Below are 24,445 nucleotides of genomic sequence, written 5' to 3' on the forward strand. Positions count from 1 at the left end.
TAGATTGCTTGTGAGATTTAAGCATCCTTTCTGTGTTGACTATATTCTTTTCAAGTTGATAAACTTTGTCTTCATTATCTGATGTTCTGACTTCTACTTGATCTAGTCTATTTGTAATATTCTCGTTAGAGTTTTTAATTTGGTTTATGGTTTCCTGCATTTCTAGGATTACTGTTTGTTTTTTTTTTTTAAATCTCTATCTCCTGGTAAAGCTCGTTCTTTGCAGTTTGAATTTGTTTGTTTAACTTGTTTTCAAAATATACTTTCATTGCTTGGACTTGCTGTCTCATGTCTTCTCTGATATTCCATTCCATCTGAGTTAGGTATGCCTTGAGTTCTTTCCCTGTCCATGTTTCTGATGCTTCTAGGTCCTCCTGTAGATTTAAGTTGTCCCTCATTGTTTGTAATCCTTTTTTCCCTTGTTTTTTCATGTTGTTCATGTTACTTTCCAGCTCTGTTTGACTGCTGTGTAACTGCTTTCTCCTATAAATTTGTTTTGGTTTTGTATATCTCTGTTGTCTCTCCTTTGTGGTGGGAGATTATGCCTAGAAATGTTGGGCTTTATTGTACTTTAAAGCTGATTCATTCAATTCATAAAAGGCTTCCGGGTTCTGTATGCATATAGTGATTTGTTGTTTGTTCTTAGGACTTTATGTTTAGGTTAGGTGCTATGATGGTATAAGGGTTAGTATGTCTTGGCTACTTTAGAAGATTGCTCTACTGAAGGGGGATACTAAAAGGCGACTGGATCAGGGTGTTAGTAGTAGCTAGGTATTTAGGAGCCCTATAGACAGCCTCGAAACATTCACCTATTTGCATTTAGACAATTACACGTAATGGAAGACGTAATGCTTGGGATGAAAGTTGGGGGGTAGGGGAAGGAAGGTGCTCTTAAAAAGAAAGAATGAGAGAGATAGATAGAATAGAGGAGAATGAAAAGAACAATAAAACTTGAAAAGGGAAAGAAAGAAAGAAGGAAAAGGGGAGAAAAGAACAGAGAGAGAAGAAAAAAAAAATTGAAGTCTTAGAGATCCATTTTCTTCTCTTCCAGTAGGCGGAGCTATGCCCTCCGAGCGGAGCTTCTGCCCTCTACGTGCTGATAGCAATCCCTGTAAGGCGGTTCCTGGGAGTCTCTCAATCTTGTCAGTCCAGAGCCGTTTCACTTGTCCGGCCCCTCCCCCCCTTCCTTCTGTCAGCCAGCCAGCCAGGTCCTGTTCACCGGAATCGGTTCCCCAAAGATCTAGTTACACTTGCAGCCCCACTGCGCGTCCCATTTAAGCCCCAGTGCTGTGGTAAACTGGCGGCTAAGACCTTGGGAGTCGCCGCTGGTGATATGGGGTGTTGGGGGTTGGGAATCCCCTCTGCTTCCCTACAGACACGCCCCCGGAGAGATCCCTGAGGTTTCCTGGCTGCTTGTGTCTGGCTGGGGTAGGAGTCACACACCTGCTAAAGTGGATTCCGCTGGGAAGGAATTCCGTCTGCCGAACTTCGGTGACGTCACCTCTCTGCTATGGCGGGCCCCAGGCTCCTTGCCGGAGTGTCCGAAGGGAGGGGTAGGACTGGTCTGTCCCCGGTTGGCCTCAGCTCCCGGCTCGCTATTTCATGAAGGCTTGGCTAAAGACCTCTTCCTGCCAAGCTGCGTCTCGGAGGCTAGCCACCCAGTCATGGTGGCTGCGGGCGGGTGGGCGGCTGCGCCGCAGCGCGCAAACAGCGGCTGGCGGGTCTGGACCTCTGCGTCTCCTGGCGGGGATTCACTCATCTGGGGCAAACTGTCACTTCCAAAAATCCTAGTAACTCCCTGCCGGTCTCTCTTCAGTGGAATTTTGCTAGGAGATTCTCCGCAGGTAGAATCTAAGTGTATCTATGCGTCTCTCTGACCCCATCACTGAGGGGGTACTGAAAGCGCTGCCTCTCCACCCAACGCCATCCTAGGATGTGCTCTGATTGGAGGAGTGATCCTGCTGGGATTGCAGTGATGAATGGAAACAGTGTATACGATGGCCTTAGTGGAGTGACCGGTGTTCAACTCTGTGGGAAGGCAGACAAGTCTGATGTGGTTCCTTTTTCTCAGAAAGTCCTCCAATATGTTTTTGGCACATTTATCAAGAACTGGTCAACTGTAGGTGCACGGGTTTGTTTCTGGGATCATGCAGTTTTGGTTATTATAGCTCTGTAGTATATCTTGAAGTTAGTTATTTCAGTTGCTCTAGTTTTGTTCTTTTTGGTCAAGATTGCTTTGACTATTTAGAGTTTTTTGTGGTTTCATATGAATTTTGTTATTCTGTAAATAATTTCATTAGTATTTTAATAGGGATTACATTGAATCTTTAAAATTATTTTGGGTAGTGTTACGGCTCAGCTCTTGTATATACCCCAAAGGCCTGTGTTAAAGGCATAGTCCCAAGCCCCTGGCACCTTTGGGAAGTGGGGAAATCTTTAAGAGATGGGACCTAATGGAAAGAAATCAGGTTTACACTCTTAGAGGGCAAATTAGGACCTCCAGACCCTCCCTCTTTTTTTGCTTCCTGGCCACAAAGTAAGTAGTTTTTCTCTGCCATGGGCTGTTCCACTGTAGGCCCAAAGCAAAGGTGCTAAGAAGGCATGGACTGAAACTCTAAGCCAAAGTAAAATTTTCTTCCTTTAAGTTGATTATCTCAGGTATTTTGTCACAGAGACAAAAAAGACCAACACAGAAAAGTTGTTATGGAGAAGTGGGGTCACTGCTATGAGTATACTTGACAGTGTGGTTCAGAAACCTTTGGAATTGGTTTGTGGGAACAGTTTGGAGAGGAGGTAGCCAGAGAATGCCTAGAATGATAAGCAGAGCTGAACTGGTAACTTTAATGGGAGTTCAGAAGACCTGAATGCTGGACAGTAAATGCTGTGCTGATGAGGTTTAAGAAAGAGAAACAGGATTCTATTTGAGAATTAGACTAGAGACCAGTCATGTTATGCTCTGGCAAAAAATGTGTCTATATTTTGTCCATGCCCTGAGACTTAGTGGGAGTTTAAAGGTGACAGACTGGTTTATCTGGCAGAGACAATTTTAAGGCAGCACAGAATTCAGGAAGAGGTATGGGTATTGCTGGCTGCCTTTAGTCAAAATTGTGGTGATAATTAAGAACAAAAAGCAAAGCTGAAATATTTGGGGAAACTTGCATTTGATTCAGAAAAGGAACATGTTTACATTTGTAGCCAAGGAGAGTGCAGGTTCCCGGAGGAATAAGTGCCATTAAAAAGGAGGCAAGCTGGGTGCAGTGGCGCACAACTGTAACCCCAGTAGCTTGGGAGGCTGAGGCAGGAGGATCACGAGTTCAAAGCTAGCCTCAGCGACAGGGAGGCGCTAAGCAACTCAGTGAGACCCTGTCTCTAAATAAAATACAAAATAGGGCTGGGGATGTGGCTAAGTGGTGGAGTGCCCCTGAGTTCAATCTCCGGTACACCCGCCCCCCGCCAACCAAACAAAAAAAAAAAACCAAATACCTTGAACTAGAACAAGAAGAAGCCTTAAGGGGATCTCAGAAATCAACAAGAGTCCACCCATTGCAGGCTTAAGTGGGTAAAAGTGTATACTCATTTCAAAGATTTTATCTTTAAGAGTGAGCCCTGGGGTGCCCTGCTAGCACAGGGCCCCCTAGGAAATCGTTTCCCTTGGCTGTTTCCCTGTGTTTGGCATTCCAGGAACTCGGGGCCCGTGCAGCTATGGCCCAAGTGGGCTCAGCTACTGTTCACCTTGGTGGCAGATCTTGGCATTTTCTATTTAAATGCTGTTGTTGCAGGCATGCAGAATGCAAGAGCTGTAGGGTCATGGAGCCTTCACAGATTTAAAATCTGGGAGGCCAGGTAGTATGTGACAGGGTCAAGAGACCCTGGAAGCAGCCCCTAAAAAGGCAATGTGTGAAGCTATGAAAGTGAAGCTGATGATGCAATGGAGACCCCAGGAAGTTAGAGATGCAAAGAACACGGAATGCTTACCAGACAGTCACAGGCACTGAGCAGAGGCAGCCCAGGAAAGTTGACATGTCTTAAATGCTTGATCCCCAGCTGCTGGTGGTGTTGTGAAGTTTGTGAAGTAGAGAACATTTAGGAGGTGGGTCTAATAGAATGAGGTCATCAGGGGCATGCCCTTGAAATGGCAATTTGGAACCCCAGAATCTTCCTCTCCCCTTTTGCTTCCTGGCTACCATGAAGTGAGTTTTCCTTTGCCACACACTTCTGCCAACTTGTGTTGCCTCATTACAGGGTCAAGCAATGGGGCCAAACAACTGTGAACTGAAACCTGTCCAACTGTGAGCGAAATAAACCTTTTCTCTTTTAAACAGATTATCTTGAGTATCTTGTAATAGAGACAAAAAGCTGACTAAAACGAGTAGTACGGACATTTTAACAATATTAACTCTTCCAACCCCTGAATATGAATGGTTAGTCCTGTTTTTTGTTTTCTTTTTTTCATCAATGTTTTGCACTTTTCATGGTAAAAGTTTTTCACATCCTGTCTTAAATTTATTCCTAGGCATTTTAATTTTTTTAGCAGCTCTTTTGAATGGGACTGCTTCATGATAGTTCCTTAGATTTTTTAATATAAGGGTAATTTGATTTCCTTTCTTATTATTTGTATCCCCTCTATTTGTCTTGCCAGTTGCTCTGGCTAATACTTCCATTACTATATTGAATAGGAGTTGTGGGAGTGTACATTCTTATTCCAGGAAATGCTTTCAGATTTTCCCCATTTAATGTGATGTTGGCTGTGGACCTGTAATATATATCCTTTATTACATTTAAAAATGTTCCTTCTATACTTAATTGATTGAGTTTTGGTTGTGAAGGGATGTTGAACTTTATCAATTATTTTCATTCATCTGTTGAGAATATCATATGATTTTTGTCCTAAACTCTACTTATATGATGAGTTAAATTTATTGATTTGCACATTGAACCATCCTTGCATCCCTGGAATGAAACCAACTTAATCATAATGTACAATCTTCTTAATGTGTTTTTGAGTATGATTTGCTAACATTTCATTGGGGATTTTTGTATATATGTTCATCAAGGATATGGTCTGTAGTTTTCATTCTTGATGTGTCCTTATCTGGTTTTGGTATCAGGGTGATACTGGCTTCATAGAATGCATTTAGAAGTGTTCATACACGCTCCTTTCTTGTTTCATGGAATAATTTGAGGAGCGGGAGCATTAGTTCTTCTTTAAAGGTCTGATAAAATTCAGCTGGCCCTGGATTTCTTTGCTGGAGGGTCTTTGTTTTCTCTTTTTATTACTGCTTCAATCTCATTGCTTGCTACTGGTCTGTTCAGGTTTACCATACCCTCTCAGTTCAATTTTGTTAGGTCATTATGTATCTAGAAACTTGTCCATTTCTTCTAGATTTTCCAATTTACTAGAGGATGAACTTTAAAAATAGTCTCTAATGATTCTCTGGATTTCAGTGATATCTGTGGTGCTATCTCCTTTTCATCTCTAATTTTATTAATTTGGGTCTTTCTTTTGGTTAGTCTGGACAAGGTTTTATCAATTTGTTTCTTTTCAAAGAAAACTGTTTTCTTTGCTCTTTTATATACTTTATTCTCAATTTCATTACTTTTAGCTCTGATCTTAATTATTTCCTGTCTTCTACTGATTTTGCAGTTAGTCTTTAAAAATTCTAACATTCCATATGTTCAGTCATGGAGAGGTTCTTCTTTTGGTCTTATATTTTTGGGGTTCTAAATACCTCCTGTATTTGTATATCCATCTCATTCCCAAGGCTTGGAAATTTTTCTGTTATTTCACTGAACAATTAATCAATGCCATTAGTACAAATTTCTATTTCTTCCTTGATAATGATTCTAAGATTGGACTCTAAATGTCCCAGAATTTTGTATATTCTGATCATAGTTTATTGTTATTTTTTTTCTTTAATACTGTCTGAATATGCAAGACTGGCTACTCTGTCCTTAAGCTCTGAGATACTATCTTCTACTTGATCTAAGCTATTCAACTGAATATATTACTGTTTTTCATTTCCAAGATTTCCTTGGTTCTTTTTCAGAATCTCTTTTGAAATATTTTTTTCACAGCCTGTATTTTTCCTTTTGATCATTTTAGATCTTTGTTTAATTCATTAATCATTTGAACAATCAGGTTTCTGAATTTTTTTTGGCCAGAATTTCATTCACTTTAATATTTGTGGATTCAGTTGTTGGGAAGTTACAAACTTTTGGCAGTATCTGGTCTGTTTTTCTCAGTATGTTCTTATATTTGTGCATCTATTGGGATGGATTCTTCTTCCTCTTTTATGTGAGGGTCCTTAAGTTGGTAATTATCTCTTTCTAATAACCAAACCAAGTTTCAATAATCAGTGCCACTTTTGAGAGAAGAGACTGACAATTTTAAGAACAATCCATATATCAACATATGCTAAAAAAGTTCTTACTAATGTTATCTACTAATCTGTTAACCAAAGAGAAAAGTAGGTGAGAAGTAATATAGAGTGAAAAGATTAAGCATTAATGATAACATACTAAATTGAATTGGAAGAAGGGATAAAAAGCAGAAAAAGAGAGAAAGGAAAAAATGAGAGAGGAAAAGAAATAAAATAAGAAGAGAAAGAAGTATAAAGAATAGGAGAAGGGAATGAAGGAAGAAGAAAGGAGGTGTCAAGAGAGGATTCTATTAATTGACTAAATGCGTAAAATTAAAACTAAAATCACAAAATGGGAAGACACTAGAAACCAGTTTTCATTGAGCAGGTGAAGCAATAACAGTCATGAACAGATTGTTTTCTTCTTGCTGAGGCATTCTAAATGGAAACATTTTGTTCTGGGCTTCCAATTTTAGAATCTTCCTGCTTTGAGGAAGTTTGTGTCACAGAAATATCATGCCATTTCTTTGTTCTCGGCACTAACCCAAACTGGCCAAACTGGTAGGGGAGTCTGTATGCTGAGTTCCTCTCCCTTTTCCCTTGGCAGCATCTACTGCAGAATGTTGTCCATTTCAGAGCTGGCTTCTGAAATGGCTTTGTTATTGACTGGGGTTGGGTTGCCTGTCAGGTTCACTGGCCAGCCCTTTCACTCATGTAGTCTGTGGACTGACCTGGACTGTACCGCACACCTCATGTGCTGAGTGGAGGTGTGTCAGTCCAGACCCTCTGGGTGTTGGGGAGGATGGCATGGGGGTCTGTGGTAGGATGTTGTAGGGTCGCTACTTTCCACCTGATCCATCTCAGTTCTACCCTGTGCTCCCAATCACTGAGTTCAGACTTTCAATTTTAAGTGAAAGCATCCTTTGCTCTTAGATCCCCAAAACAAGTAACAGAGGCGGGAGAGAAAAGGTGAACTGTAGGGATTTATAGACTAATGCTCAGGAAGTCCAAACAAAGTCTTTAAGCTGTCACTAGTTTCCCACTTTCACTAACTTCACTGGAGAGTTCTAGGACTTTCTCCCAAGCCAGTTTACCTCACTGTATCTGAGCTTATGTTCTGCTCAGACTGAATTTGTTGGACCTTGTGGTGCCTGTTTTTCTTAAACTTAGTGGGAGAATTTCCTTGGGCTGGTTAGAAGGGAGCTTTTCTTCCTGTACTGAGCTCCAGTGCACCAAGTACTGCTGTAGTCTATTCTTTTTATTTATTTTATTCTAGAAACCAGTATTTTTTTGGTTTTCACTTGGTTGCTAGCTCTCAGTCGTCACTGCAGAACTGTTAATTCCTTCTTTGGAAGCAGCTAAGATACTGTAGGTTTCCCTAATGCATCACTGTTTCAGCCTCACTGATTTTTTTTTTGTATTTTTACTCTATTTCATTTAGTTCTGATCTTTGTTATTTCCTTTTTAGTTTTGGTTTCCTTCTTATTTTATAGTTCCATGTGCCTTATAAAAAAAATGTCAAATTTTATTACAAGCTTTTTCTGTACCAACTGACATTGTAATATAGATTTTGTTTATTTATGTTAATCTTTTAAATAGTAAGCCAACTGGTATTCCTATAATAATGCCATTTGGACATGAGGTATTATTTTTTTTTTTTTGAATCATCTCTTTTATAGATCAATGAAATAAATTTGCTAATATTTTGTAAAGGCTTTTGTATTTATGTTCTTGAAGGATATTGGTCTTTTATTTGGTTTTTATTCAAGGTTAATGCTAATCTCATAAAATGGGTTCTTGCAATATTGGGAAGAGTTTTGTAGAACTGGTTTTATTTTTTCCTTAGAAATAAAAACATTGATTCATCAAAACTATTTTCAGTCCCAGTATACTAAATTTCTATTCCACCCAACATCACCTGTGGCTTGTTGTAAGCAGTCACAGGGCCATGAGTGTACCTCAGCAACAGCTAGTCCATAGCACTGTAGGCCTTGGTCCTGCCCTAGTGTTATGCAGGTCTTGGTGGCCTCAGGGCATGATATAGCTGAGAGGCATTGGAGGCACTGGGCAGGACATAGAATCTAAAATAATGCAGAAGTAACCATATTTATATCAGATAAAACAGACTTTAAATCAAAAGCAGGTAAGAACAAGACAACAAAGGTAATTATATAAGGATAAAAAGGGGTCAATTTAGCAAGAGGAAGATTTTCTAAATGTGTAAGAACCTAGTATCAGAGTACACAAGCATATAACACACTAACAGACCTAAAGCAGGATTGGGTATGTAGCTTAGCAGTAGAGCACTTGCCTAGCATGCACAAGGCTCCAGCTGGGTTCACTCACTAGCACTGCATAGATAGGAAAAACAACTCTAAAGGGAGAGAGATTGATTCCCATATGTGCACAATTGGGACTTAAATACCCCGCTTTGAGCAATGGACAGATCACCTACAAACAGCAGACTAAATATATCTTAGACCAAACAGACTTAAATGGGCATCCTATAGAACACTTCACCCATCAGTTATTGAATATACATTTTTTCACATCAGCACATGGAACAGTCTTCAGAATATATCATGACAGGCTATAAAATACATCTTGACAAAATTTTTAAAAGATGAAATCATATCAAGTATCATTTTTTACTACAATGCAATACAACTAGAAATCAATAATAAGAGAAACTTTGGAAATTATATGAACACATGGAAATTAAACTTACCACCAACAAGTAGATCTGGAAAGAAATCAAGAAGGAAATCACTTTTTGAAACAAAAATACAACATATCAAAACCTAATGAAGGGGCTGGGGTTGTGGCTCAGCCGTAGAGTATTCACCTAGCATGTGCAAGGCCCTGGGTTCGATCCTTGCACCACATAAAAATAAATAAAATAAAGATATTGTGTCCAACTATAAAATAAATTAAAAACAAAAACAAAAAACAAAAATTTTAATGGAGAGCCAGGTGCAGTGGTGTACGCCTTTAATCCCAGCAGCTGAGGAGGCTGAGGCTGGAGGATCGGGAGTTCAAAGCCGGCCTCAGCAAGAAGTGAGGTGCTGATAAGCAACTCAGTGAGACCTTGTCTCTAAATAAAATACGAAATAGGGCTGGGGATATGGCTCAGTGATTGAGTGCACCTGAGTTCAATCCCCAGTACCAAAAACAAAATTAAAAAACCTAATGGATATAGCAAAAGCAGTGCACTAAGAGGAAAATAAACTGAAATAACCTATTACTGCAACTAAAGGACTCAGAAAAAACAGGATCAAACCAAACCTCAAAATAGTAGGAAAGAAATAATAAATAAGCAGAAATAAATATAAGCCAAAAAGATAACATAGAGGATCAACAAATTGCTGGTTCTTTGAAAATATAGACCAAATTGACAAACCCTTATCTGGACTAAGAAAAAGAGAAGACTAAAATAAAATCAGAGATGAAAAGGGAGACATTACAACTGACACCACAGAAATACGAAAGATCACTAGAGATTACTATAAACAACTATACGTGTGGGGAACCACATTGAATGACCACGCCTTCCAGTCCTGATGCCTCAGGCTCTGGCCAATCACAGTATTTGTCAAGGAGGTCTTCTCTGTGGGGAATGCCCCTAGGGTTGAGTTACACTCACCTTACCTTTGTAGTCCTGCCCCTTCTTCCCTTTTTTGGATAGAACTTTGTAAGAACAAGAGTCCCCCCAATAAAAGATGACTTCCAAACGTGTTTCCTCTCTTGTCGGCCTCTCATGACTTTCTCTTGCTCTCCCTTTGGGGGAGACTGAGGCAGAGAGCCCGGGAAGCCAACCTGAAAATTAGGTAAAGGTAAACTGTGTCTGTGTTTTATTTGGTGTCTCTGCAAATTTACACCAGGGATCTTAGATCTTAGTTCAGCTGCCTGGCTGGTCAGGGGTGGCATATATGTCAACAAATTTGACAATGCAGAAGTAATGAAAAAGTTCCTAAACACATGCACCCTACCAAGACTGAATCATGAAGAGAAAACCCAAACAGACCAGTAACAGATAAACTGACTGGATCAATAATAAAGTTTCCTATCACAGGACCAGATAGATGGTTTCACTGAAATGTTTACCAAACATTTAAAGAACTAATACCAATTCTCCTTAACTTATTCCAAAAAATAAAAGAGGAAGAAATTATTTTAAACACATTCTATGAGGCCAGCACTACTCTTACACATAAAAGTAGGTGAGAACATGACAACAGAAACGCTCCAGGCCGATATCCTTGAGGAATACAGATGCAAAATCACTCAACAAAATACTAGCAAACCAGAGAGTGAAGACAAAAATCATACTATCAACAGATAAATATAAGGCATTTGGTAAAATTCAATGACCCTTTCTGATAAAAACTGCAACCAAAGTAGGTGCTTCAATAAAGGCCACTTACGTTGAAACAACAGCCATTATATACTGAATGGAGAAGGCTGCCTACTTCTACCACTTTTTTAAAACATAGTGCTGGAAGTCCTAGCCAGAACAATCAGGCAAAATAAAGAAGGGGCATCTGAACTGGAAAAGAAGTCAAACTGTCACTGTTTGCAACTGAGATGATCTTATATGTAGAAAATCCCAAAATGTCACCCCAAAACTATTAGAATAAATGAATTCAGCAAAATTGAAGGATACTAAATCAACATATAGAAATTGGTAGAACTACTACAAACCTATAGTAAATTACCTGAAATAAAAATCAAGAAAGCAATCTCACTTAATATAGTTATAAAAATACCTACCAATAAATTTATTCAAAGAGGTGAATCATCTCTTCAATGAAGTTTATGAAATACTGGTGAAAGAAAGTATAGAGGACACAAGAAGTGGAAAGACATTCCATGTAACAGATTGGAAGAATCGATATTGCTAAAATGTCCATACCCAAAGTGATTTATATTTAATGCAATTCCCATCAAAATACCTATGACAACACAACTAGAAAAGAACAATCCTAAAATTATGAACCCCCAAATCTGCAAACAGCCTGTTATCTTGAGCAAAAAAGAATACGTACGACTAATGGAATGGAGAGCCTTGGAGCAGACCCACACCTATACAGCCAAATTATTTTCAACAAAGGTGCTAAGACCACACATTGAAGAAAGGATAGTCTTTTCAATAATATTGCTAAGAAAATCAGATATTCACAGGCTGAAGCCCTCTCACCAGTTTAAAAATGGATTAGTCTTAAGTATAATACCTGAAACTGTGAAACTAGTAGAAGAAAACAAAGGGGGATGCTTTAGAACATTGGAATGGGCAAGGAATTTTTTGGACAAGATCCCCCAAGCAAAAGAAACAAAGGCAAAAATAGACAAATGGGAACAAACAAAAAACTTCTGCAGAGCAAACGAGTACAGAGAGAACCTACAGAACAAGAGAAAATATTAGAAAATCATCTGACAAGGAGGTGGTATTCAGAATATATATAGAACTCTAAAACCCAGTAGCCAAAATCAACCCAATTTAAGGGAAATAGAGCCTGTAATCCCAGTGGCTTGGAAGGCTGGGGCAGGAGGACAGCAAGTTCAAAGCCAGCCTCATCGACTTAGTGAGCCCTAAGCAGCTTAGTGAAACCCTGCCTCAAAATAAAAATGGGCTCAGCGGTAGCGCCCTGGGTTCAATGTCTGATACCCCCCTCATCCTGCAAAAAAAGAAAACAGACCCAAATAGATATTTATCAAAAGAAGACATACAAATATCCAACAGACAAAAGTGCTCAACATGACTAATCATCGGGAAATGCAAACTACGAGATGTCACCTCACTCTAGTAAGAATGTCTATATCAAAAATACTAAAGAAAATACATGCTGGCAAAAATGTGAAGAAAAAGGAATCCTTGCACACCATTGGTAGTGATAACAGGCATTATGGAAAACAGTATGGAGGTTCCTCAAAAAATTAAAAGTAGAACTATCATATGATCCAGCAATCCCACTCCTGAGTATATACCCAAAGGAAAATGAAGTCAGTATGTCAAAAAACAAACAAACAAACTACCTACTGCGATGTTCACTGCAACACTGTTTACAACAGCCAAGAACTGGAAACCACCTAAGTATCCAGTTGATGAATGGATAAAGAAAATGTGGTACACACAGAGTGGAACACTATTCATTCATAAAAAAAGAATGAAATCCTACCATTGCAATAACATGGGTGGAACTGAAGATCATTACTGTGCCTAACTTTACTTGCCACATAGTCTTACTCATGTGGAATCTAAAAATGCTGTCTCACAGAAGTTGAGAAAAGAATGGTGGTTACCAAAGGTTAGGGAGAGCAGTGGAAAAAGGCTCATCAGAAGAGACTACTGCATAGCAGTGTGACTACATGTAATTGTATGTTTATAACATATAATGTATTATTAATTAAAAGCTGGAAGAAATTTCGAGATTTTTCAAATGTTTGAGAAGATGCATCTCTTTAACTTGATTTGAACATTACACAATATATACATATATCAAAACATTACCTGGTATCCCATTAATTTGTATAATTTTTGTTTTTATGTATCAGTTGGAAATATTTTTTAAAAGGTCTGATAAGGCATACATTATATTTCATGTGCTCATTTGGAAGAGGAAGAAAGTTACATGTTATTAAATTGTTTCTTTTTTAATTAATACCAGATTCATGTTACCTATTGTCAATCTCAATAAACTATATGTTATGGGTATTAAATGGAGAGTTTAATAAGCTAAATTAAAAAATAGAATTACTATGATTAAGCAGTTCCAATACTAGAACTATGTAAAATATCCAAAAGAAATCTGTAAAAGAGTTCTGAAGAGATATTTCATACACATGTGTTAGCTTTCTGTTGCTACGACAAAAAACCCAAGATAATCAACTCATAAGAAGGAACGATTTAACTTGGCTCCCATTTTCAGAGGGGTTAGTCCATGGTCAGTTGGCTCCACTGTTTGGGGGGCTGTGGTGAGGCAGAACATCATGCTGAGAAGCGTGCGGCTGAAGCAAAGGTCCTCACCTCAAGGCAACCAGAAAGCAAAGAGAGTCCCCAGTGATCCAGCTTCCTTCCATAAGGCCTCACTTCCTAAGTGTTTCACCTCCCAACAGCACCATAGACTAGTGATCTTACCTGAAATACATGGGACTTTGAGGGACACTCCGATCCAAATTATATTCCATGTTCATAGCATCAACAGTCACACAACTCAAAAGACAGAGACAATCAAAGTATCCAATAAGAAAGGATAATTAAAATGTCATATACATACGTGTGTGTATATATACATATATATACACACAGTGGAATAGTCCAGTGGGAAGGGGTATATATTCCCCAAAGATAAACTTAAAATAACCCTTTTTACTCTAAACTTTTTAAATTTGGATTCATCAGGACTTAGTGCTGCGGAAAGGCATATGTGTCCAAAAAATGTGCATAAGCCCAAGGTACTTTGGAAGGATATTCTAACAGGACAATGGAAAGGTCCTGACCCAGTAATTGTCTGGAGTCGGGGGTCTGTTTGTGTGTTTCCACAGGGAGAACAGCAGCCGATTTGGATTCCAGAAAGATTAACTAAAGCGATTTCTACAGACCAAAAAGAAGATGATTTGGCTCAAATCCATAACAACTGATATCCAAAACTCCAGTTTGGCTATTCTTACATCTGCAACAGAACCAGGATGCTTTTTTCAATATCTATTTTATTATTGCCCTTTGCCATATCATGAAGTTCTATTTTGTTTTTTGAGCTCTTACAGACCTAGGTTAATGTTTTGCTGATCAGTTCTATTTTTTTTTGACTATAGAGTTTTTAAACATTGCAATGGAGATTTCACCTGTAAAAAGTTATAAGGCCTTTACTATAATGTTATGTGTTGTATGTATTATATTATGTGTGCACACTTGTGTTTTGTGTTTTATGTTTGAATGTACTTATGTCCATATATCATATATGATGAGCGCTCATGATAAAATGGATCCAAATACTTTGTTTTTTCACGTGATTTATATGGTTTAATTTAAATTGGGTAAACAACTGTTGAGGATTGTTTTAATATGTAAACAAAAAAGAAGGTGAACAGATCTGTTTGTTTACTTTCACCTTTCCTTTTCATTATATTTAATAATTCTCTTAAAGATAATGTAAATTGTTAAGAAAATTGTTTTCTTTTAGTGCCTTCTGTAATGTTACATAATTTTTTCTTTAGCCATTATTGCCAGAATTCCTATCTTCATCCCAGTGCTGGTGAAGTCAAAGATAAAACCAATCTACAGCTTCTACAATAGCCATCACTGAACTGCTTGCAGAACTTGCCTGGACACATTGTGAGCTCACCTGTATGCATTGTGAACTATCTGTTGGTGCAGCGACTTGTGGTAGTGTTGGGGTATTTTTGCTGATGATGTCATCGGTGGTACAATTTTTCCAAAAGGAGCCGTCAATTGGCTTGGTGTATCTTCCTCCCTTCTGCTTGTCATGATCGTCCAGCTAAAATTTGGGGGCCAACAGAGGTGAGGCAAAGAACCTCAACCCCCGCTGGTACAAAGACCTCTCCACAGGTGTGGCTGTATACTGGACCGGTAGTCACTGACGGGTAAGATCCAATTGCAATGGTACCAACCTAACGGGTAAGGACCATATGTACTATTGGACAACCTAAGGCAGGCATGGTCCCTAAGCCACATGCTTGTTGTTTAAACAGAGAGGGGGAGATGTTGAGAGCCACAGCCGAAGGGGCCCCAGCAAACTTCCAGCTGCCGGCTGATGATTGGCTCACAGCGGCCCCAGCAACATCTAGCTGATTGGCTCCTCTGCGGTGATACTCATTGGGCTGTTTCCCTGCCCTTTCAGACCACGGAGCTGCTCATTGGGGGACTTTTTTGGCTCCGCCCACGTGACCCAGCCAATCGGCCTCAAGAGCAGGAGGATTGTGGGAGGTGGAGAGAAGCTTGTGTGGGAGAGAGAGGCTTGTGGGAAGCTGGTGGTGGCAGTTGGGCTCTGAAGGTTTTTCCTGAGGAGCTGTGTGGTTTGGTGTGTGTGTTCTAAAAATAAAGTTCGTTTCTTTTGACAAGTGGCTCCTGAATTGTGTCCAGCCAGACTGCGGCAGTCCAGTCTTAAAAAAAGACAGAAAATTGTGACATGCTACAATGTGGATGAATCTTGGGGACGCTGCTAACTGAAGAAAGTCAGTCACAAAAAGACAAATATTATATGATTCCATTTATATGAAGTAAAATTCATAGGGACAGAAAATAAAACGGTGGTTTCCAGGGGGTGGGTAGGAATAGAGGAAATGAGTTGTTGAATGCATACACAATTTTAGTTTTGCAAGGTAAAAGGAGTGCTGGAGATTGGTCGAACACTGTAAAAATGATGGAACACTCATGAATTGTATACCTGAAAATGAGTGAGATGTCAAATTTTGTTATGTGTTTGACCACAGTTTAAAATCTGACTTGCCACTAGTAGACTCACACGTAGGCTATAAGCAAGATTATGAGCATTTCTTTTCCAAGTACTTCTGTCCTGGTTTAGTGATGCTGACCTTAACCTTCAATTCAGTGTTTCGTGTCCTTTGCATCAATGGACTCTTTCAAATCAGTAATGTTAATTGCTAAACTTTAATTCTCCCTGAGAATTTTTTTAATACTGATTTCTCTTGTGATTCAAAATTTGGAAAAAACACAAATTTCTCATGAAAATCTGGGAAGGAATTCCCATGTGAAAATATTAACCAAAACATTAGCAAAAAGAATGAAGTAATATACAGAATAAACCAAGAGGGTTTATAAGTGTAAGGATGATTTAATATTAGAAATCAAACAATGTAATTCATTAGACTAACAGATTCAAGGCAAGTAATCGTTCTCAATAAATTCAAATAAACTGCTAAAACTCACCATTTGTGATAAAACCTCACAGTGATCTTGTAACAGGAAGGAACTCTTTTAATCTGATAAGGGAAATATATACATTTTAAAAACCCTGCAGCCAATTGAAAATTTAATGATGAAACACTGACACTTTCACCTTTAAGATCAGACACAGGATTAGAATCTTTCAGTATTACTACTTCTACTGATATTTGTACTAAAGAGAGGCTGTAACTAATTAGCACAATGAACAAGAGAAAGCAATAAACAATGTAAGGTTTGGAAAGAAATCTAAAATTGTTCATAGATGATATGATTACAAACTACAAAATCCAAAACAATCCAGATATGCCTCTAGAAAGAAGAAAAGTTTACTAAAGTTACTGGATAGAAAATCAGTATGCAACAACTAACTTTAATTCTAAATGCTGACAATAATCATAAAAAACCTGTGAAAAATACCCTTTACAAAAAAATAGAAGTGCCTACAGATCAGCTACATAAAAGTATACAAATCTCTACAAGGAAATTTGTAAAACTTCATTAAGAGAAGGTCTAAGAACAGAGGAAAAAATCTTATGTGACAGATTTAATCATGAATTAAGTAATAAAAAATGTGACCCAGAAAACTAAATTAAGAGAATAAAAAGACAAGACACAGAATGGTAAAATGTTAGCAATGATGTTATGCAACCAATAAAGAACTACTGGAAACATTGGCAAATAAAACACAGAGGCAGTTTATCAAAGAGAAAATCATAGTGACCAACAAACATACAAAAAACTTAATCTTCCTAGTCAATTAAAATGAGACATGAAGGCATGTTGCACCCAACAAAATAGTAAAAATGTTAGTTTGAAAATATCAAGAAGGAGAAGCAAAATCACCCCTGGTTAAGAGCCACTGATTCTAAATAATATACCATGAAACTCTACATTTTTCCATCCTGCTGTACATAAAACTACATGTTTTATTTTAAGGGCAAAGTAAAGAATTTTTCAGGGGATGATTTCATCACATGAAATCTTTACCTTAATTACCAATTCAAAATCTAATAATCCTTGTGAAAACTTTCACTACACTGTATGCAAAATTCATTTTGTAGAAAGAAGATAAAAAAGGTTGAAACCCTAAAGAACAGCAAAGGCGCCATAAACATATTTTTTTTTTATTAAAAAAAACGTGATTTGGGGCTGGGGTTGTGGCTCAATGGTAGAGCGCTCGCCTTGCATGCACGAGGCCCTGGGTTCGATCCTCAGCACCACATAAAAATAAATAAGTGGAAATAAAGATATTGTGTCCAACTATAATGAAAAAATAAATATTAAAAAAAAACGTGATAAGCAGATGGAAGGCAAACTTCACATTTAGGATATTACAATTTTTGTACCTATCATAAATTGATCTTTTAGATTTTAGAAATGTCAACTAGATCACTTTGTAGGCCTAAAGAAAATTTATCTGCCCTTTTTTCATGAGGAAACTTATTTAGACTGAGATGCAGCATGTTACATTGGTCTATGTAGGCTCTCCAGTTCACACTGCAATATTGGTCTGGTGTCTATCTTCTCCAGACTCTGACCTCTACATGTACAGACGCTGCCTGCCTGGCTCACTGTGGTCTTCTTAGAACTAGCCTCAAGCCTGTGGTATTGGCATAAAAACAGACATCAAGACCAATGGTACAGAATAGAAGACACAGAGACACATCTATCATCCGCATCCAGTGCAGACGACTAACTGTCCAGTCACTCGGGGGAAATTCTTAGGGAGTTAGAAAGGAACTGAGTTCCTCAACAAGTCTGCTAAGGTGCAAGAAGTAAAATCAAGAATCAATAAATGGGATGGATTCAAACTAAAAAGCTTCTTCTCAGTAAAGGAAACAATGATGTGATGAGAGAGCCTACAGAATGGGATAAAAATCTTTACCACATGCACATTGAATAGAGTACTACTTTCCAGGATATATAAAGAGCTCAAAAAACTTAACACCAAAAAAACAAACAACAACAACAACAAAAAACCCAATCAAGGAACTGAACAGACACTTCACAGAAGAAGAAATATAATCAATCAACAAACATATGAAAAAATGTTCACCATCTCTAGCAATCAGAAAAAAAACAAATCAAAACTATTATAAGATTTCATCTCACTCCAGTCAGAATGATAATTATCAAGAATACAAGCAATAAGAAATGTCAGCAAAGATGTAGAGGAAAAGGTACACTCATACATTGCTGGTGGCATTGTAAATTGGTGCAACCATTCTGGGAAGCAGTATGGAGATTCCATAGAAAACTTGGAATGGAACCACCATTAGACCCAGTTATTCCACTCCTTGGTTTAAGCCCAAAGGACTTAAAATCAGCATACTATACAGCACATCAACGTTTACAGCAGCTCAATTCACAATAGCTAAACTATGGAACCAACCTAGGTGTTTCAACAGATGAATGAACAAAGAAAATGTGGTGTATATACACAATGGAATATTACTCAGCCATAAAGAAGAATGAAATTATGGCATTTGCTGGTAAATGGATGAAACTTGAGACCATCATACTAAGTGAAATAAGCCAATCCCCCAAAACCAAAGGCTGAATGTTCTCACTGATATGTGGATGCTAACCTACAATAAAGTGGGGGTGGGGAAGAACAGACATCCACTGGATTAGACAAAGGGGAATGAAGGGAAGGGAAGGGGAAGGGTAATAGGAAGGACAGTGGAAATAATTTGACATAACTTTCCAATCCTTGCATATGAATATATGACCAGTATAATTCCACATCATCTACAACCAAAAGAATGGGATCCTAATTAGAATAAGTTATACTCCACATATGTAAAATATGTCAAAATACACTTCACTGCCATGAATATCTAAAAAATAAAAATTGGAAAAAAAAAAAACCTAGCCCCATCCCTGGTACACACAATGGTCAAATATCTGAATGAAATGAGCAATTTTAGTATAAACTTGAAGAATTATTTATTGAAAAACCATTTTATAATAGACTCAGGTAACAATACATTTAGTAGTATTAAAACAAATCTATGTAAACTACATAATTTCATTAAGGTGCAATTAAAACATTTGAAATGGCACAATATATTTCAAACCAGTATACTAGCTTTCTAAATTATAAGACTAGTCTATTCTAATCTTGAAGTCTGACTTAAGTTTAAGATTAGAATAGGGAAATGTATACATTTTATGTATATATATATTTAAAAAATAATAACTACACTAACCATGTCTTTGAACTTCTCTGTAACATTTTCATTATTTTGTAACTCTAGGTGACCATACTGAAAATACAAACACATTTTTACAATACAGACTGAATATCCCTTATTCAAAATGCTTGGAACCAGAAGTATTTCTGACTTTGAAGTATCTGTATAAACTCTGAGCTGAGCATCCCTAATATGAAAATCCACCAAAATGACACTCAGAAAATTCTGGATAAAGTAAGAGAGGTCTGTGTCACTGACACATTTTGTTTTGGATTTTCAAATTAGGAATGCTCAACCTGCACTACTTTGTTTTCAATATCCTCTCAGGGAACCTCTCTATCACTGAGTCACACCCAGTCCTATATTCTTATTTTTAATGTAGCTTTACCATGGTTACAATTTTAGAGTTTTCCCCCTTTTATAGAAAACTGTCACATACATATATGTAGTATCTGGGAAATAAGTCTTAACTAAAAGCCACCTTAAAATAGCAGTATTTTTGTTATAATCTATACCAAAGGAACAACCATTGTTCTGCTGTTTCATCACTCTCAGCTAATGGATAAATCATGGATTCTATTGAAAATGCCATGACTATGCTATTGAGAAGAAATAAAAATTTAGCCAATAAGTAGGGCAAGAATAACAGTCACTTTTAATGTGTGAAAGCAAATAGCTTCCTGGACACTATCACAGCATCTTTGGGTGATGAATGAATCAAGCAGAAAACATTTTTTTTTCAAAAACACAGTTGTTCACTTAAATATTAATCCCCACTTAAAGACTGTGAATGGGTTGAAAATGAAAGCTGAAATACAGTTTCTAAAGGTTGAATTCAAGGAGTATTTCATATACTGAAGATCACACCCAAGCTTTCCATCCGGGGAAAAGTCGGCTGAGATTTTTGGGGTCCATAGCCTGCTGTATGAGCAAATTCACCTGTCCACCCACACTGAGCACGGTGCCTTCTTCCACTCCTTTCAGTTTCTCTTGCAATCTCATCAAGACACGTTCTGCCACTTTGTTGAAACTTTGGTCAATATCACTAATGACGAAAACACAAAAGTGTCAATGATGTAGAGCAGTTTTAAGGGTCTTGGGAGTAAGAAAACAAACTGACAACAGACTCTTCCTAAAATACTGCTCACCTAAGATCTCGTTTGCTTTCTTGGTCATCCGCATTTGGAGTGGTGTGTAGCTCAGTTTCATCTTCTGGCCTCTGCTGTAAATACAGAGCTTTCAAAGGATTCATGGTCCAGTCAAAGAGTGGATCATATAAGAGAACCTAACAGAGAGAACACGTGTATTAGAAGAACAATGTGCATCCTGATCATGTATTATAAAGAATGGAGTCAGGGTTAGAAAAACAATAACACAGTAATTGATAGGAGGAGAGGGAGCAAACTTATCAAGCATCTTCATGTTTCCTGGTGGAGGAAACTTTAATGACATCATGTTCTGAGGGTCTAATCTGTTCTAAATTCATTTTTCCTCCATATCTGGAGTGATATTCATTGGCACGTTTCCTGACTAGGTGAATTTGTTTATTAAAAGGGGATAAGCTCTAATGAGTTCCATTCCTTCACTTTCTACTCTGACCAATGTGGTAATAGGTAAGGATATTTGTTTTGTAGGCCCCAATTTCCCAATGGCACTTTATTAGAAAGAGAAAAAATGAAATTTACAAAGTAAGGTCATGAGGGATTTCTGACTTTGACAGTTCAAAAAAGCTAACTGCCCTGGTGTTTATAAGCTTAGAAACACCCCTCCCCTTGTAGTTAGGCTTTAGCAAATCCTTAGGAGTCTTAAGAATATATGAAGAGTAAATTATAGAAAAAAAGTTTCTGCAGGACATGCAAGCATTAAAAGGCTGGAATACTTATTGTTGCTAATTTTACTGTGCTTCTCAGTACAACCACATATTGGGATTATAAAATGTCTTTAGTGGGTTTAGTTCTAGGATATGCTAGATTAACAGTCCAAAAATTTCTTCATATTTTATGATGCTGTTTTGATTGTTCTTTCAGGCCATTAAAAACTATGAAGGGAAGAGACTGACAATGATTACATGTGCCTTGTTCATAAGTGTGACTTCAGATTGGACTTTAACAAATCTTTGTCTTGAGACAGGCCACCTGATGGAGAATTGGGGCCTCTGAAGCAAATGCCCTTAACCAGGACATAAGTTATGAGTTTTATTCACAAAATAGAAGAATATTTTATTAGTCAACTAATGGGAAGGAATGAAGTCCTCTATTATAAAGACCCTATGTAGTCATCTTGGGTTGAAGTATAGAAACAACACAAATTACTTAATTATTATTCAAAGTACAGGTATGAAGACATTAATTGGTGTGAATATACTGTATATACAACCAGAGATATGAAAAATTGTGCTCTATATGTGTAATAAGAATTGAATGTATTCGCTGTCACATATATATAAAAAATAAATGAAAAAAATTAAAAAAAAAAACAATCAAGGGCTTGTGTCAGGAATCATATTTGAATATATTGGAATTAAGGAGGAAATGGAATTAAAAAATAAGCTTTAGTCTAACTACCCAAACAGAAGAGGACCCAGACAGAAGTGGCTGAAAACAATAAAGGAACACAAACTGATTAAGCTACAGCAGGGTTTCTCAATCTTAATATCATAATTTTAGGATTGGATACTTTATTGTGGAGCTGTGTACTGTAGCATGATCAGCAGCAGTCCAGCCTCTACCTAGAAGATGTCAACTGTAACCCCCTCCCCCTCTGTGATAACAAAAAGTATCTCCAGACATTGACAGCTGTCCTCCATGCAACAAAATTGTCCTTGGATAAGTATCATTGAGCTAGAGGGAGAGAAATATTTCCTTAGTAGAACAGATAAAACCTTGGAGGACATGATGATCCACTATGAAGAAAACAAGACCTTGAAGGCCAGGAAAGACAGAGAAAGAAAAATGCACCCAAAGTGCTCTGAAAGAGAGGTTTAGAAAGGAGGGATATGTTTAAATTGTAATTAGATCAGAAATAGTAACTGTGATTCAATGAAACCTAACAGAAGAAAAGTAATGAATTCAAGAGAAGAATGATCTCCCAGACAATTGGCACCTAGTTTGCTATTGAGAAGTACCCTCCTGAAGTTGAAGCCAGGAAGTATATAGTAAAATCAACTTGGAATTACTCTCACAACAACAGGTCAGTAACAACCATTTCTAGAACTCATTTGCTATGGGACAACCATAGCAAATGAGTTCTAGAAATTTGGACAGATTTACAAAGGGAATATCAGATAGGCTGGTTAAAAAAAAAATCACAAAGCATCAGGGAGGTATGTTCAGAAATGACAGTTATTATAGGTAGAGATGCAAATCACTTCTTGGACTCCAAACCCTTTTGGAGTATATCCACAGTCCTTATAGTGATGTAGAAATCCTTATAGGTGATTAAGCAACATTACTTCCTTGACTTCCTCTTTTATTACCCTTTAAAAATCCTTGACTGAAACTAGAGGCATTTCTAACCCCACCCCAATTTTTTATATCTTTATTTTATTCATTTTTATGTGGTGCTGAGGATCAAACCCAGCCCTTCGAAGGTGCTAGGTGAACACTCTATCGCTGAGTCATAACCCCAATCCCCCCAAATTTTTGATGTGTGAAAATGCTTAGTGTGTAATCTCTCTCTTGCTGCCCAGTAGCATCCCACTGCAATAAAATGAATAAGTGCTCTTTAAATCAATGACTTCCTAACAAAGTGCACTACGTGGTAGAGAAATAAAGATTTCCTTATAATATACTTTACCTCTACAATGGTTAGCAGAGTTTCCTGAGAATTTCTCATAACTTCCATGGTTTTCTCACAGCATCTACAGAGCCAAACACATTATAATATGGATTTTGTTGCATACTGTTTTCAACACATATTTACTCATAGACACTCATGTGTCATACTCTGAGACTATCCTAATTAGGAATTCCCAAATTTATACCTCAAAGTACTTGGCAAAGTAAACTTTTGAGGCTGGGTTGTGGCTCAGTAGTAGAGTACTCGCCTAGTACATTTGAGGCACTGGGTCCGATCCTCAGCACCACATAAAAATAAATAAATGAAGTAAAGGTCTTGTGTCCAAATACAACTAAAAAAAAATAGTTAAAAAAAAAGATAAGCTTTTAACAGACATTTCTGAAATGAATACAAATACATACATATAAATGTTTCATAAGCTTAGCATTTATAAGAAAAAATACTACTATGAAACATCTCTTTTAGTCTTGATTATTGCGGCAATACTAGTTTACTTGATTTGAATCTGCTCTAATCAAAATTGAGTACAGCCTGGAAGCGGGTGCTGTGGTGGGTCCACCGTGGACCCCGGGATATTCCTGCTTGGGCGCTGCTCTTGGGATCACCCACTGGCCTCCCAGGCTAGGACTTTAGGGTCAGCCAGCCTACGCCAGGCTGGCCGAGACACCGCTGGCAGTTGTCATAGTGACAGCGGCCACCCTGGCCTCCTACCTCTGCCTCACTGGGCCTAGGAAATGGCCAGGGTATGGGGTGGGAGGCTAGGGCTCTGACTTCACTGGTGTCTCAGGTGGGAAGCATCTGGGGAGCCTCTGGCTTGCTAGGTCTCTTCCCACTGGAATCTTGGGGAAAACAGGTGCAGACGTAGGGTTTGTTGGGACGTAAGCAATTCACTAGGCTCTTTTTGGAACTCAATCCTTGGAACAATCTGATGAGATGGGAGGGTTTTGCTAAGGTGCTTAAAGTTTCACTAAAATGCTGAGACTGGTTTTGAACTTTCGATACTCTTGCCTCAGCCTCTGAGTTGCTGGGATTACAGGCATGTACCACCATGCCTAGATAAGTGAAAAATGAAAAACAGACTGGACCTCCAAAGAGGACACACAAATGGCTAACAAACATGAAAAGATGCTGAACATCATCACTTATGCAGGGACTACAGTGGGACA

General features: G+C 38.0%; 1 protein-coding gene across 1 annotated transcript in view; it reads right to left on the reverse strand.

Moving 5' to 3' along the window:
* Positions 1 to 19,216: 19,216 nt before the first annotated feature.
* Atm (ATM serine/threonine kinase) overlaps positions 19,217 to 24,445 on the reverse strand; it is a 149,532-nt gene continuing 144,303 nt past the window's right edge. Inside the window, exons 58-60 of the mRNA XM_048795615.1 lie at positions 23,277 to 23,340; positions 20,630 to 20,766; positions 19,217 to 20,526 (exon numbers count right to left, since the gene is read on the reverse strand). Coding sequence (XP_048651572.1) covers positions 20,343 to 20,526; positions 20,630 to 20,766; positions 23,277 to 23,340 — 385 coding nt within the window. The 3' untranslated portion in view covers positions 19,217 to 20,342. The remainder of the gene's footprint in view (positions 20,527 to 20,629; positions 20,767 to 23,276; positions 23,341 to 24,445) is intronic.

Source organism: Marmota marmota, unplaced genomic scaffold (assembly GCF_001458135.2).
Source record: "Marmota marmota marmota unplaced genomic scaffold, marMar, whole genome shotgun sequence".
Taxonomy (NCBI): domain Eukaryota; kingdom Metazoa; phylum Chordata; class Mammalia; order Rodentia; family Sciuridae; genus Marmota; species Marmota marmota.